Below are 12279 nucleotides of genomic sequence, written 5' to 3' on the forward strand. Positions count from 1 at the left end.
TGGCCCCCAAGGTCTCCCGATCTGACCCCCTTAGACTTTTATCTTTGAGGTCATCTGAAGGCAATTGTCTATGCTGTGAAGATACGAGATGTGCAGCACCTGAAACTACGGATACTGGAAGCCTGTGCTAGCATTTCTCCTGCGGTGTTGCTATCAGTGTGTGAATAGTGGAAGAGGAGGGTTGCATTGACAATCCAACACAATGGGCAGCACATTGAACACATTTTATAAGTGGTCAGAAACTTGTAAATAACTCATGAAAGAATAAAGTTACCTTAAAACCAAGCACACCATTGTTTTTCTTGTGAAATTCCCAATAAGTTTGATGTGTCAAATGACCCTCTTCCTATTGAAAAAACAAAAGTTGGATCCAAAATGGCCGAATTCCAAATGGCCACCATGTTCACCACCCATCTTGAAAAGTTTCTCCCCTCACATATACTAATGTGCCACAAACAGGAAGTTAATATCACCAACCATTCCCATTTTATTAAGGTGTATCCATATAAATGGCCCACCCTGTACAGTCGGAGACTTGTACATTGGCGAATTCGTGTTGCCATTGGGGGAAAGTACTGCTACTTCCCAATGAAGAGGCTTTTCGCGAGAGTTAAAAGATTTGATCATGGAGAAGCACTGCAACATTGAATAGAAAGAGTAAGGGCTCATTTATACTTCACGCACGGCGCACGTATCATGACTGCCATGCGTTCCCAGCGTTCATTTGATGCGTCCTCTGAGCAGGTCCTCGGACATTAACGCGATGCGTGCGTGAGTTGCAGTACCAGCAAAAAGTTGGGGGGCTCAGTGTGATAAAAGTTGGAATGTGACGTCAGAGACTCTGTTTACCTATGGAGGAATATTTCGGACAAAATTAAATAAATAAATAAATGTGCAAATAAATAAAAGTACTGTGAAATGTGAACATAAATAAATAAATGTGACAGAAAGCCCTTTGCGGATCCTATGAGATCGATGTGCGCGCTTCGATGTTTGATGAATGGTTCGATGTGGTGAAGCAAAATGCCGACATACTGTACAAATGCATTCGTGGTGCTTTATATTCAAGCGTCAATATTCCCGATCGTAATGACACGATACATTTTAAAAGTCTCACATACCGTATCCTGTGCCATCTTCTTTTTCTAGGGCTTCCTCTGGTCCTGATAATAGGGGATCACCAGCAATAGATCGCCACACTGGGCACATTAAATGTATGATATTCCAAACTCTCTGCACATTTAGAATCCTTAGATTTATACTTGATATCACTTTCATGATGGGATGCATTAAAGCATGTATGTTATATTTTACAGATAAATCGGTAATTTCGTTTAAAAAATGAATACTGTTAATAATTACACACATTGGGGTGACACGGTGGCGGAGCGTTAGCGCTGCTGTCTTGCATGGAATCACGTCGCTGATATTCCCTACCTGGAGTTTACATGTTTTCCTGCTGGGTTTCCTTCCAAAGATATGCAGATTTGGTCACACTAAAATGACGTCAGTGTACTGTATGTGAGTGCTTCTATTCACCTTGCGATGAGCTGATGCCTCGTCCTGGGATTGTTTCCTGCCTCATGTCCAATGCTAGCTGAAATGGACAAATCCCTGGACTAATGGATTTAATCATTAAACATCCTTTTCAGAGATATTGCGGTAAGGTGTCATCGGAATTTAATGGATGTTTCAGGCAATTCACAACACAGCGAAGCCGAACCTGTTCTCATCGTGATAATATCTTGCACTGCCATCTGGTGGATTCCTCCAGATTTACGTAAAGTGTGCGTGCAAGTATGAACAGTACAACGCTTGCGTAGCAGGAGCGTCCGCTGCAGCATGCGTCGCGTGAAGTATAAACCTGGCCTTAAACAATCCGACGTACTAGAAATTATACAGACAATAATGGATAAAAATCCATACATCCAAATGTCTTGCACTTTACACAACATTTATCTAGAGAACACGGACAAAGAAACTGTCTTGGATTTAATTTTCAAAATGAAAGCATAAGACCACAAGCACCTTCTAGATAAGGAAACACTATTTAATTGCTAATGATACATTTTAAGGCAGCATGGTGGTGCTGTGATAACTGCAACTGCCCCATAGCATTAAGAGTCCAGAACTTGAATCACAGCAATTGCACTCCTTATGTGGAGTTTACAAATTCGCCCCAACTAAATTTTTATTTTACTCCAGGTACTCCAATTTTCCTTCCTAATTCATGTTAGGTTGCTTTGTATGATTAACTTGGCTCTGTGTGAGCGAGCATAAGTGTGTGTGTGTGCGTATATGTATGCATGGCCTGTGATGAACTGCTGCCCCATTAAAAATTTGTAAACTTTTTTAACTTCATTAACCTTTAATAAGAGAAATGTTGACTTGTATAAAGCTTCAATATGAGTAATTTTTCATCTGCCGACTACTTTTAGAGAACACAGCTAATAAATACTGATTAGAAATAGAAGACGAATCCATAGATGAAGTCAAACAGAATATTACTCTGTTTTAAGAAGATAAGTTCAGAATGCTGATTCACTAATATAGAAATTCTGGGCGATACCGATAACCAATATGTTTTTGTCCATCTTTGTCAATATTGATAACCAATATATTTTTTTTTTTATTTACTTCAGGTTTCAATGTTTTAGTTATGCTGAAAATCTCTTAGGCATTATGAAAGAAACAACAGTAGCATATGAAACAGAGATGAACTTGTTTTTATTAACTTGCTGACTTTTACGCTCTTCTTTGCTATAAATATAGGCAACCAGTACTTTATGTGGGGGGAAAAAGAGCAAGATTTGGCCCTTCTGTATAGAAAAAATACTCCAGAACAAGTACAACAATCTGCTTAACATACACATCCTGGGTAACTTAAGCACATCAAGACACCATGCCATTACAGAACATTGGGTTCAGGCATTGGGTATACTAACAAAAAAGTGAATGAATATTATTTGTGCCATGTCTTAGGATGGCTTTTTAAAAAGCACAAACAGTAGGTTTTTCTTAACAAAAATAGACTTTTCTGCGTTTTCACCAGCATGTCTGTTTTTCGTTTCATTTACTATATTTGACATGGCTGAAAAAAGGCATTCACTGTCTACACTGGTACAAAGTGTTAATAGATACTTGATCGCTGCCTTCGCCAAGGTTGGGAAACGGGCTGGAAATAGGGGGCTTGCTGAGATAGTTATTCAGCTGAAAAAAAACAAGTTTACAAATGTTTACCTGTATTATAATAAAAAATAATAAATTATTATTAGGTTGACCAGATATGCGGTAAAGAAAAACCGGACAACCACCTGTACCAACCACGGCCATTAATAAAAACTTGTGATGTTGAAAGCTTGACGTATAATGATTCGAGCCAATGAAGTGTGATGCGGATGGACTTTTAAGTGATGCAGCACAAGCTGTTCCACAATTAAGCATTTTCTAACAAAGGTGTGCCTTGAAATATTCAGAGACAGCTGTATATTTTAGGGTGATTGTTTTAAGGTAATGTTTACATTAAAACTGGAGTAGAGTGGAGTGGAGCCTTAAAATCTTTTGCAGTTAGGACACAGGAGACACATCTTTCACAAGGTACAACACTTGAAGCTGCATTCTAGCATGCAGGCGAACCTGTTCCTCCTTTTTAAGTACCCACTAAATTACATTGCTCCAATATTTTTCCACAGCGACTCGACTAAAATGAAAAAAAAAAAACTGCGCCGTTTAATAACAGTTTTGTAGGCAATCTGGCAAAGTGTAAAAACCTGATGAAAAAGACGAGGTGATAACATTAACGTGTTCCTTTTTTTCTCAGTTTACGTTTGCGGAGCAGTTTGCCCCGCACTCGTGTACTGTCCCAGCAAGCCGCCTCTCACTGCCAACAGCGAGTTTCCGGAAAATGCGCGAGGATACTGATTGGATATTAGGAAGCTGCAGTGTATGGCTTGTTTTGGCTTTTTTTTTTTTTTTAATTCTGCACGTCTGATAATCCAAATTAGTATAATTATTGTCAATAACTTTATGATTCTGTTATTTTAACTAGGCGGCAGTTGAATGTGGTTTTGCAGCCGCATACGAATTTTCTTCAAGAATTTCTCTATACATCTCCAGCAATGAAGCAGCAACATCTCTCCGAGTGCAAATCTTTTTGTCTCGTGGTTTGCTGTTGCTCCTTCATCAGCTGACTTCTCAACCAATTGTTTCTCAAGTGCTTTATGCACTTGTTTTTTGGTATCTCGGTCACAAAATGTATCTCTGTACCGTGGATCAAGGATCTTTCATTTTTCTATTCTTTAATATGTAAAGCACTTTGAGCTACTGTTTGTATGAAAATGTGCTATATAAATAAATGTTGTTGTTGTTGTTGACAGTAGATTCATAGTATAGTGGCTCGGTGAATGCACCACTGACACATTTTGTGGCACTCTCCAAAAGTGTGATTTTCGCCATCTGAACTTCAGAATCTGTCTTGTCACACTTTTAAGCGCTTCAACAGACGGAGTCACGTCCACAATTATAAATGAATGCGCACTTATGTCTGCACGTCCTGCTGAAGCATTCTTGCTGGGGTACCAAGGTGTATTTGTGTTTTTCTCAGCCGCATGCTTAAAATGAGTAACTATTCACCTCCCCATGGCAAACCAGTCGGAGATGCTTCTCTGGCTCAATATGCCTTAATTTACAGCAGGCTACAAAGTGTGAGCCATGCAGCTTAAACTTTTAATGCCACTTTCTTCCATAGCATTTGCCACATTGCGAGCGTTGTCACGAAGCACAACATGCACATTACTTTTTGAAATGTTCCACTTCGTTAACATGGAATCGGAAGCTTGTGCAATAAAGTTGCAGAATGAGAACTCTTTTTGCCTCAACATTTTTTCGTCAATCCAGTGTGCCATTAGATTCAACATAATCATGGGGCTGACTTCTGAGCTCCACATATCTGTAGTAAAGTTAATGCTGGTGACATTGTTTCTTAAAAGCTCATGAGTATGTGTAGCAATCACATCATATAATGTAAGCAGCGAGACATCTGCAAAGTATCCCTGGCTTGGAAGAATTTACCAAGGTTCTGAATGATGTAGTAGCTGGTGAAATCCTTCGTCCTCATCTAGGGAAAAAGGTTGGTCAGTAGGTTGGTTAGTAGTTATGCGTTTAGCTCTGGTGCTGTCTTGAGGAAATGTCTTCCCATTCTGAAGGGTTTGCTGTATAAGGCTACTGCTAGAGTCTGATTTAACTTCTGTTTTGGTAGCATTAGTTGCTAAAAATCCTGTGTATAATTCGTTACGGAGGTTCTTCAGATGGGTAATTAAATTTGTGATATTGAAAGATTTAATTCTAAAGTCTCCTCATATTATTATCTCATTTCTGCAGGCAAAGTAAACAACGTGCGTAGTGTTCCTGTAGGCAAAACTAGGAAAGCGCAAGGGGCTGTGCTTTAATGCATGTTTTTCTGCAGCTTAATGTCTGCCTCACCAAACAACGAAACCAGCATTTAATTATTTAGTGAACTGACAATGTTGATAAGCCAGAATTATATCAGTTGGCAGTATTGGTTTAAATGTACACATGTGACCGATTTCGATGTTGTAATTTTTAATGAACATCGGCCGATAACAATACAGTTTCCAATATATCATACATCTCTAGTTCAGAAATTTGCCATTGCTTTTCAATGGAAGATTTTGAAATTGCAAACATTTTACAGTGTGCAGTAGATGAGATATCCATCCATCCATCCATCCATTATCCAACCCGCTATATCCTACCTACAGGGTCATGGGGTCTGCTGGAGCCAATCCCAGCCAACACAGGGTGCAAGGCAGGAAACAAACCCGGGGCAGGGCACCAGCCCACCGCAGTAGATGAGATATTTCAATTAAAAATGAACTATCCTGACAAATTTCCTTGAGAAATAAGTGGGCCAAATTTTAACAAAATTGATCGTCTGAGAGCAGAGTTCTTTCATGCAGACAGACAGATGTGGCAATTGCAGGAGGTGGTTATTGTACCTAAAAATGACATACAGTACTTACCATTGTGGTAAATTGGTCCCATATTCCTTTTATCGGACACGTTTCATGAATAAAAGGTTCCAAAACACCCCCGGCAACTCCACAGCAATCATACTGTAAATTCAAAAAAGCCATGAAAATGACATATTAGCTTCATATGTGTGTTTCTACACAGTTGAACCATTTTGGTTCCATTCTAAGATTGTAAGGCATTGTTGAGCAGGTAGGATCAATGGGGGACATGAAGCCTTCACTGATAGCATTTACTAGGTCTCGGTTTGTATGTTAGACTGATGTGGCAGCCATCTTAGTGTTGTCTGCAGGTTTTCCTTGGCTTTTATTTGGTCTGTTCAACTCAGCATTTTTTGCTTTTATATAAAAGACATTATGACTAAAATTACAGAAAGCTATAAAATTCACATTATTGAAAAAAGTAAATTACAGTATAAATAAATCTTAAAATTCCAACCATAATAAGTTAAACATGGAAAACAGTCACAAAACTGCTTGCCTTCTCATTTCTTATTTTTATAGTTTACTGCTACAGTTTGTTGGTTTGTGACAAGCTTATGTCACACGTGTGTCAGAGGGTCACCATCCAGGTTCCTCCCAGGCACGTAATACAACCACAAGCTGAGTGTCTGTGTGACTGTGTCATCTTCCTTTGCCTCCACTGTGCTGATAAACCACCCAGTGAGGGCAGCTGACTTCGCCCCTCTCAGTCCTAGGACCATAAAAGCCCAGCCACCCAGAAGGAGAAGTCACTGGTTGACAAGACAGCAGAAGAGACAGAGTTACTTCAAGCCCTAGAATACAACCTATAAAGAAGCCTTCATAGGCATCAGTTTATCTGTTAGAATGCCAGAGGGTAACAAATTTTTGTTCATATTCACAGCATTGAGCAATGTTTAATTTTTAGTTATAAGTAAATGGAGAAAGCCGAGTAGGCATCCCAACATGTATCATGGCCTTCGACCCATTATTACTTTAAATGACCACACTTGGAATGATTGTTCATTTAGTCCTATTGTACTCTCCCTATCCCTCACTTACAGTATGATGGGATAGTTTATGGATCCACAGGAAGCCATGCCAATGACACAATCATTGTCCAAACAATCAGAAACATCCTTTATTTACAGAAGTTAAAAAAATTAAATGAATGCGTGCAAAAAAAATTTAAATCTAGTGGTATTTAATTCAAAAGTGGAAGCATAGAAAAAACAAAGGAACAGAATTGAATGATGCATGCAAAGCCACTCTATGCTGAAGTTACTAATAAAAAAACTAATCTTAGCAACTCAGGGAAGATGTGATTGGCTTGTTTTAGTTAGGAATGAGGCAAATGCCAGGTACAAGCACCAACTATAAAGGACAAGGGCATGGGGGAATGAATCTTCATGCCAAAGCAGAAAGAAGGGTAATGCTGAGGAGTGGTATGGCACGTACAGTAAATGTACAGGGTGTACAAGGTAGGCGACAGGTAGAAACCATTGCAAGAAACAGAGACTGGCAACTAAGGAGGAAACATGTTATGTTCTCCCAAAAGATGCTAGTGAGGTCTCTAAACAGAAAGTGTGTCAGGTCATGATGGGTTATTTGGGGACACAATACCAATACCACCTGATCGAGACAGCTGCAAATTCTCTTGGGACTGAAGAGTTTGAAACTTGTCATCCTATTAAAGCTGAAGTTGGAGTGGGTACTGGTCATCATGCTACAGCCAGATATATGGACGCATGCTGTCCCTAACTCAAAGGTGTGGCGACCTCTTCAAGCAGGCTGCAAAGGTACCACTTCATAGACCACTGATGCTCATGGGTTACATAGTGTTTATGAATGCATTGACACCTAGTGCTGCTAAAGACAATACTGGTGTCTCTGAAGAGAAGGTAAACCTCATATATGGCAGAGGGTTTCATTATATGAGAGGTGAGTTGAGAAAGAAGGTTTACCAACCTGAGAAGGTTGTGGCTATATAACGTAAAGAGAGAAAAGAGATAAGAAAGAAAGAGCCTTAAAAGTTCTTATAAGTGGGCAACTGGGTGAGCCACCCCAGCTGGTAAACCCATATAGGTCGGCCCTTGGTGTCAGTACAAGCTTTATTTGCTTACGTTCATCTTGCCATTATTTGGCATTTAAAGAGTTAGTATAAGGTTGCCTAGTTCATTTTACAACATGTAAAGTAAATCAAGTGACTGATGGCCATACAGTGAATGCTTAGAGCGCTGCAGAAGGTTCCGTTTTTTTTTTTATGAATTACTGAGCACAGTGATCTATGCCACGGTGTGTCTGCAGCAGTCTTCTTCCATGGACTCTGACACAGCTACTTACACCAGAATAGAATAACAGGGTCAAAACTACATGTTGGGGTTGTCCCCATAATCATTTTTCACCTGCAACTATCAATAGATCAAAGATGGCATGCACAATTTCCCATGTGCCAAATTTAGGAAAAATTTAGGCAAATTACTTTGAGGTAAATGGAAGATTTGTTGCTTATTACCAATTTGTTTTTGATGAACGTTCTCCCACCTGCTAAAGAAAGCTGTACCCTTATATTAGCTGAGGCATTTTAAATGGGCTTTCATTCCATTACTTAATATATTATGGAATTGTGCTATAAAATGTATAAGACTGTATAGCTATTTTTCTAATTGTCAGTTTTTTTTAAGTTACAAATGACTTGGCTTCTTGTGGTTTAACTTCTGAATGAATTGGCAATTTAGTTTTCACTTATATTTTTGGCAAAATAAATGAATGGCACTAGAAGAAGCTCTCTGGTCTTTCCTCCCATTGAGTCTTCTACAAAAAGCTTTGTCTGAAGATCACAGAGCCCTGGGCCTGTCAAGACCTCACAGCCCCCTTCCCCTCCTGTTCTGTTCCCGCAACCCCTGCAGCCAGCCACAATCAACCTGCCGACACATCAAATGCCAATGCTTACTTATACAGGACATCAGACACAATCTAGTAACTTTGTTATACTAGCTGAGTAGATGGCACATACTATATAATTTATGCAACAATAATTTGCATTGGGATTAGCATGCTTTAAGTGAAAACCTGGCAACTGGGGGAGAAGCAACAGCCTTCTGCATGTTTTGCATTCAATAATAAAACACAAATACAGTGAAATACTGCAAACACATGTTTTGTTCACAATCCATCACAAACATCCCAGTCTCTATTTCACTCAACCTGAGGTGGTGCTCACTAAAGCCAACTCAGTGGTGTGGCATCCTGGTTTTGCTAACACTCACGAGCTACATTGGGTACCTTCAGCTCTGCCCTGTCAGTGTGGTGGACTTGAGTGATTCCATATAGCTACACACAAGTTCTGGGATGGAAATATAAAAAACTAGCCAACCCGCGGTGTACCATACGCCGCATAATCAGGCCGGTTTTTTAATGATTTTTAAGCACAGGGAGAAAATTAACATTTGAAAAATCGGTAATGTAATAAATCAGCAAGAAAAGCAACATTGTAACAATGCACGGAACGAACCAACACACAATCATCCATGACTGAAAACTGGCGGACCGCAATCGCGCCTTCTCTTGCCAGACAGAGGGACGGGGCCGGCTCTACGCTGGGGCAAGTGGGGGCAATGCTCCCTTAAACAAACGTCCTGCCCCCTTAAATCAAACTTTTAGATGATGAGAAAGAAAATAATAGATTACCCACAAACTGAATATGGACAAGATTTACTACAGTAGCTGAAAAATCCACTGGAAAAGGCACAAATGAGATGATAGGTTTCACCTCTTGTTCGCTCTTTCCCTCCGTGCACTGTTTGTCCGCAGCTCACACAGCACTCCGCAGAGATCCTCCACTCACCCTCCCCAGCTAAACATCCAATCACTGTTTAGTATGCAAATGACCCGGTGTCAGGTTTCTCAGTAGGCAGGGCAGAGCGAAATGAGCTCGTCAACTGCAGGAGACTTTGAGGAAGCAGCAAATCGTCAAAATCATAGCAACTCGTGAAATAATTAACAACAACTAAAAAAATACATCTATATTTGTACAGTCAATGGGGGACTAGTCCATTGTTCTTCTCACAATTTCAGTCTGGTAGAGAAGTGTTTCTTTCTCGATCCCACAAGCACCACTGCTGCTGCATAGAGCCGACTGGAGGACCCGTGTCTGTCTGTCAGACCCCGACACAAAGCCCTGCCCCAGCTTTCAACTCTGCACTCAACAGTTTTCTCGTTTCATATACTGATGATATCACAGCGATTTTAGTAAAGCTTATTTATTCACTTTCCATCCCAGCTTCCAGCAGCTCACAAAGGGAAAGTTAATGCTGTGAAATGCATCCTTTTTCCCAAGCTTTTAAAAAGTGTGGAGCTGCTGCTGGCTGTACCAATAGCAGTAGCAATGATCAGAGACAGCAACTAGCATGTCTATTCCTGTGGCATCAACAGGCAGTGCTTCTCCTGTACCTCTGCCAACAATTGGTGCCCCAAAGCAACCCGCTCAGCTACCCAGTGAGTTAAATGGTAATACACCATCTGTGTATTAGGTGGTACAACATTAAGATCATTCAATCCTGCCTGGTACCACACATGACCATGGCTGGAGTACTCTGTTGTGTGGGACGCATGCTTCTGTTCCCCTGTCGGAAATATGGCAGCACAGTTAATGAGAGGGATGTAGTTTTTACCTTAACTGGTTTTAACAACTGGAAAGCAGCACTTGATCGAGACAAGGGGCTACAGAGGCATGTGTCCAGCCACAACCATGTGCATGCTTCAACCATCTGGACTGAGCATAAAAGCAGAGAGGCCACAGGGGGACTGTGGATTCAATGTTGGTTGGTAAAACACAACTTGAAAAAAAACATTACTATGTCAAGAGTATTGGTAGTGCTATAAGGTTTCTCTGTGTAAATGAGTTGGGGCTCCATGGGACTGCAGAAACCTTGAGACATGATGCAGCGAGTAATGATGATGACATTGCTTCAGGTATTTTTCTAAAACTGATGGAATATACCTTAGAGAAGGATGAGAAGCTAGCAAGCATTGCTAAGGGTGTCCCAAAAAATGCAAAATACACATCTAAGGATATCCAAAATGAAATTATCCAAACACTGGCTGACATGGTGCTTGGAGAGGTCAGGAAAAATATGAAAGTGCTGATTCTGCAGGGTTTTGCCTCAAAAGTGATGGGACCAGGGATAGGTGCAATGTGGAAAATGTGTCTGTGATAATACGGTTTGTCAGAAATTCCATGCCAGAGGAGCATCTTATTGGGTTGCTTGACTTGCAACAACTTGATGCAGAGTACATCACCTCTGAGATACTGTTACACCTTTCTGATGCTGGCTACAGTGCTGACAGTATACTTAGCCAGTGTTATGATGGGTTAGAGGTGGGTACAAGCTCTGCTCCAAAAGAGCTTGACAGATATGTCCCATACATCCACTGCTACAACCACCAACTGCACTTAGTGGTTGTGCATGCCATGCAGAGTGAGCCGTGTGCAAAAGATTTTTAGCCTATCTAGTTCACTCTACAACTTTTTCACCACCACTATGTGCTCAATAAACATGATGCACCTTGTCTAAAAAGGCTGCTTGAGATCAGATGGACAAGCCACTATGAGGTGAGGTGACAAGGTGCACTGTGGACAATCAAGAACAAATCCTTAGTATCCTATCTGAGATGACAGAGGATGATGATGCTGCAGTTGACCTGTGCACCGAGGAATCAGGCCTGCTATGCCAAATTAAGAGGCATCACTTCTTTGAGATTGGAAAGTTCCCAGTGCGGGTGCTTGGTGTCTTGAAACCAGCAAATGCTATTCTACAGTCTCAGTCAGTTGATCTGTGCAGTGCTTCTGAGGTTGTTAGTGCAGCACTGGACTCCTTAAAAAACATCCGTGAGGATGACTGTTGGGGAGTGTCATCTCCTGCTGAGGATGAGTCACATCCAACAAAGAGAAGGAGAACAATGAGCAAACACCTGGGTCAAAGTGTTGTGCTCTCAACTTTGGGCCATACAGACTCTGGTGACCCTACCATTTCCCCCATCAGTCTCTGAAAAGATCCCTGCTCAACATCCTTGACAGGGCCATTTCAGAAATGGAAACTAGATTTTCACACAAGAATATTGACCTGATGAGAGCCATATCTAGTCTTGCACCCAAATCTAGCGCATTTCTAGATCCCACCCTGTTGCACCCTCTGGCTGTGATGGCTGGCACTGTAGCAGATGTTGTAAGTCTGAAAATGAAGTTCTTGTGGCAAAACAGATGCTG

The 12279-nt window shown here is 40.8% G+C and overlaps 1 protein-coding gene across 4 annotated transcripts in view; it reads right to left on the reverse strand.

Moving 5' to 3' along the window:
• LOC120537073 (CD9 antigen-like) overlaps positions 1–12279 on the reverse strand; it is a 112946-nt gene that overhangs the window by 14245 nt on the left and 86422 nt on the right. For 3 of the 4 annotated variants that reach the window (XM_039765707.1, XM_039765710.1, XM_039765708.1), the window contains exon 5: positions 6042–6134. The exons of the other annotated variant lie outside the window; for it this stretch is intronic. In XM_039765707.1, coding sequence (XP_039621641.1) covers positions 6042–6134 — 93 coding nt within the window. The remainder of the gene's footprint in view (positions 1–6041; positions 6135–12279) is intronic. 4 annotated transcript variants of the gene reach the window in all.

The sequence above is a fragment of the Polypterus senegalus genome, chromosome 10 (assembly GCF_016835505.1).
Source record: "Polypterus senegalus isolate Bchr_013 chromosome 10, ASM1683550v1, whole genome shotgun sequence".
Taxonomy (NCBI): domain Eukaryota; kingdom Metazoa; phylum Chordata; class Cladistia; order Polypteriformes; family Polypteridae; genus Polypterus; species Polypterus senegalus.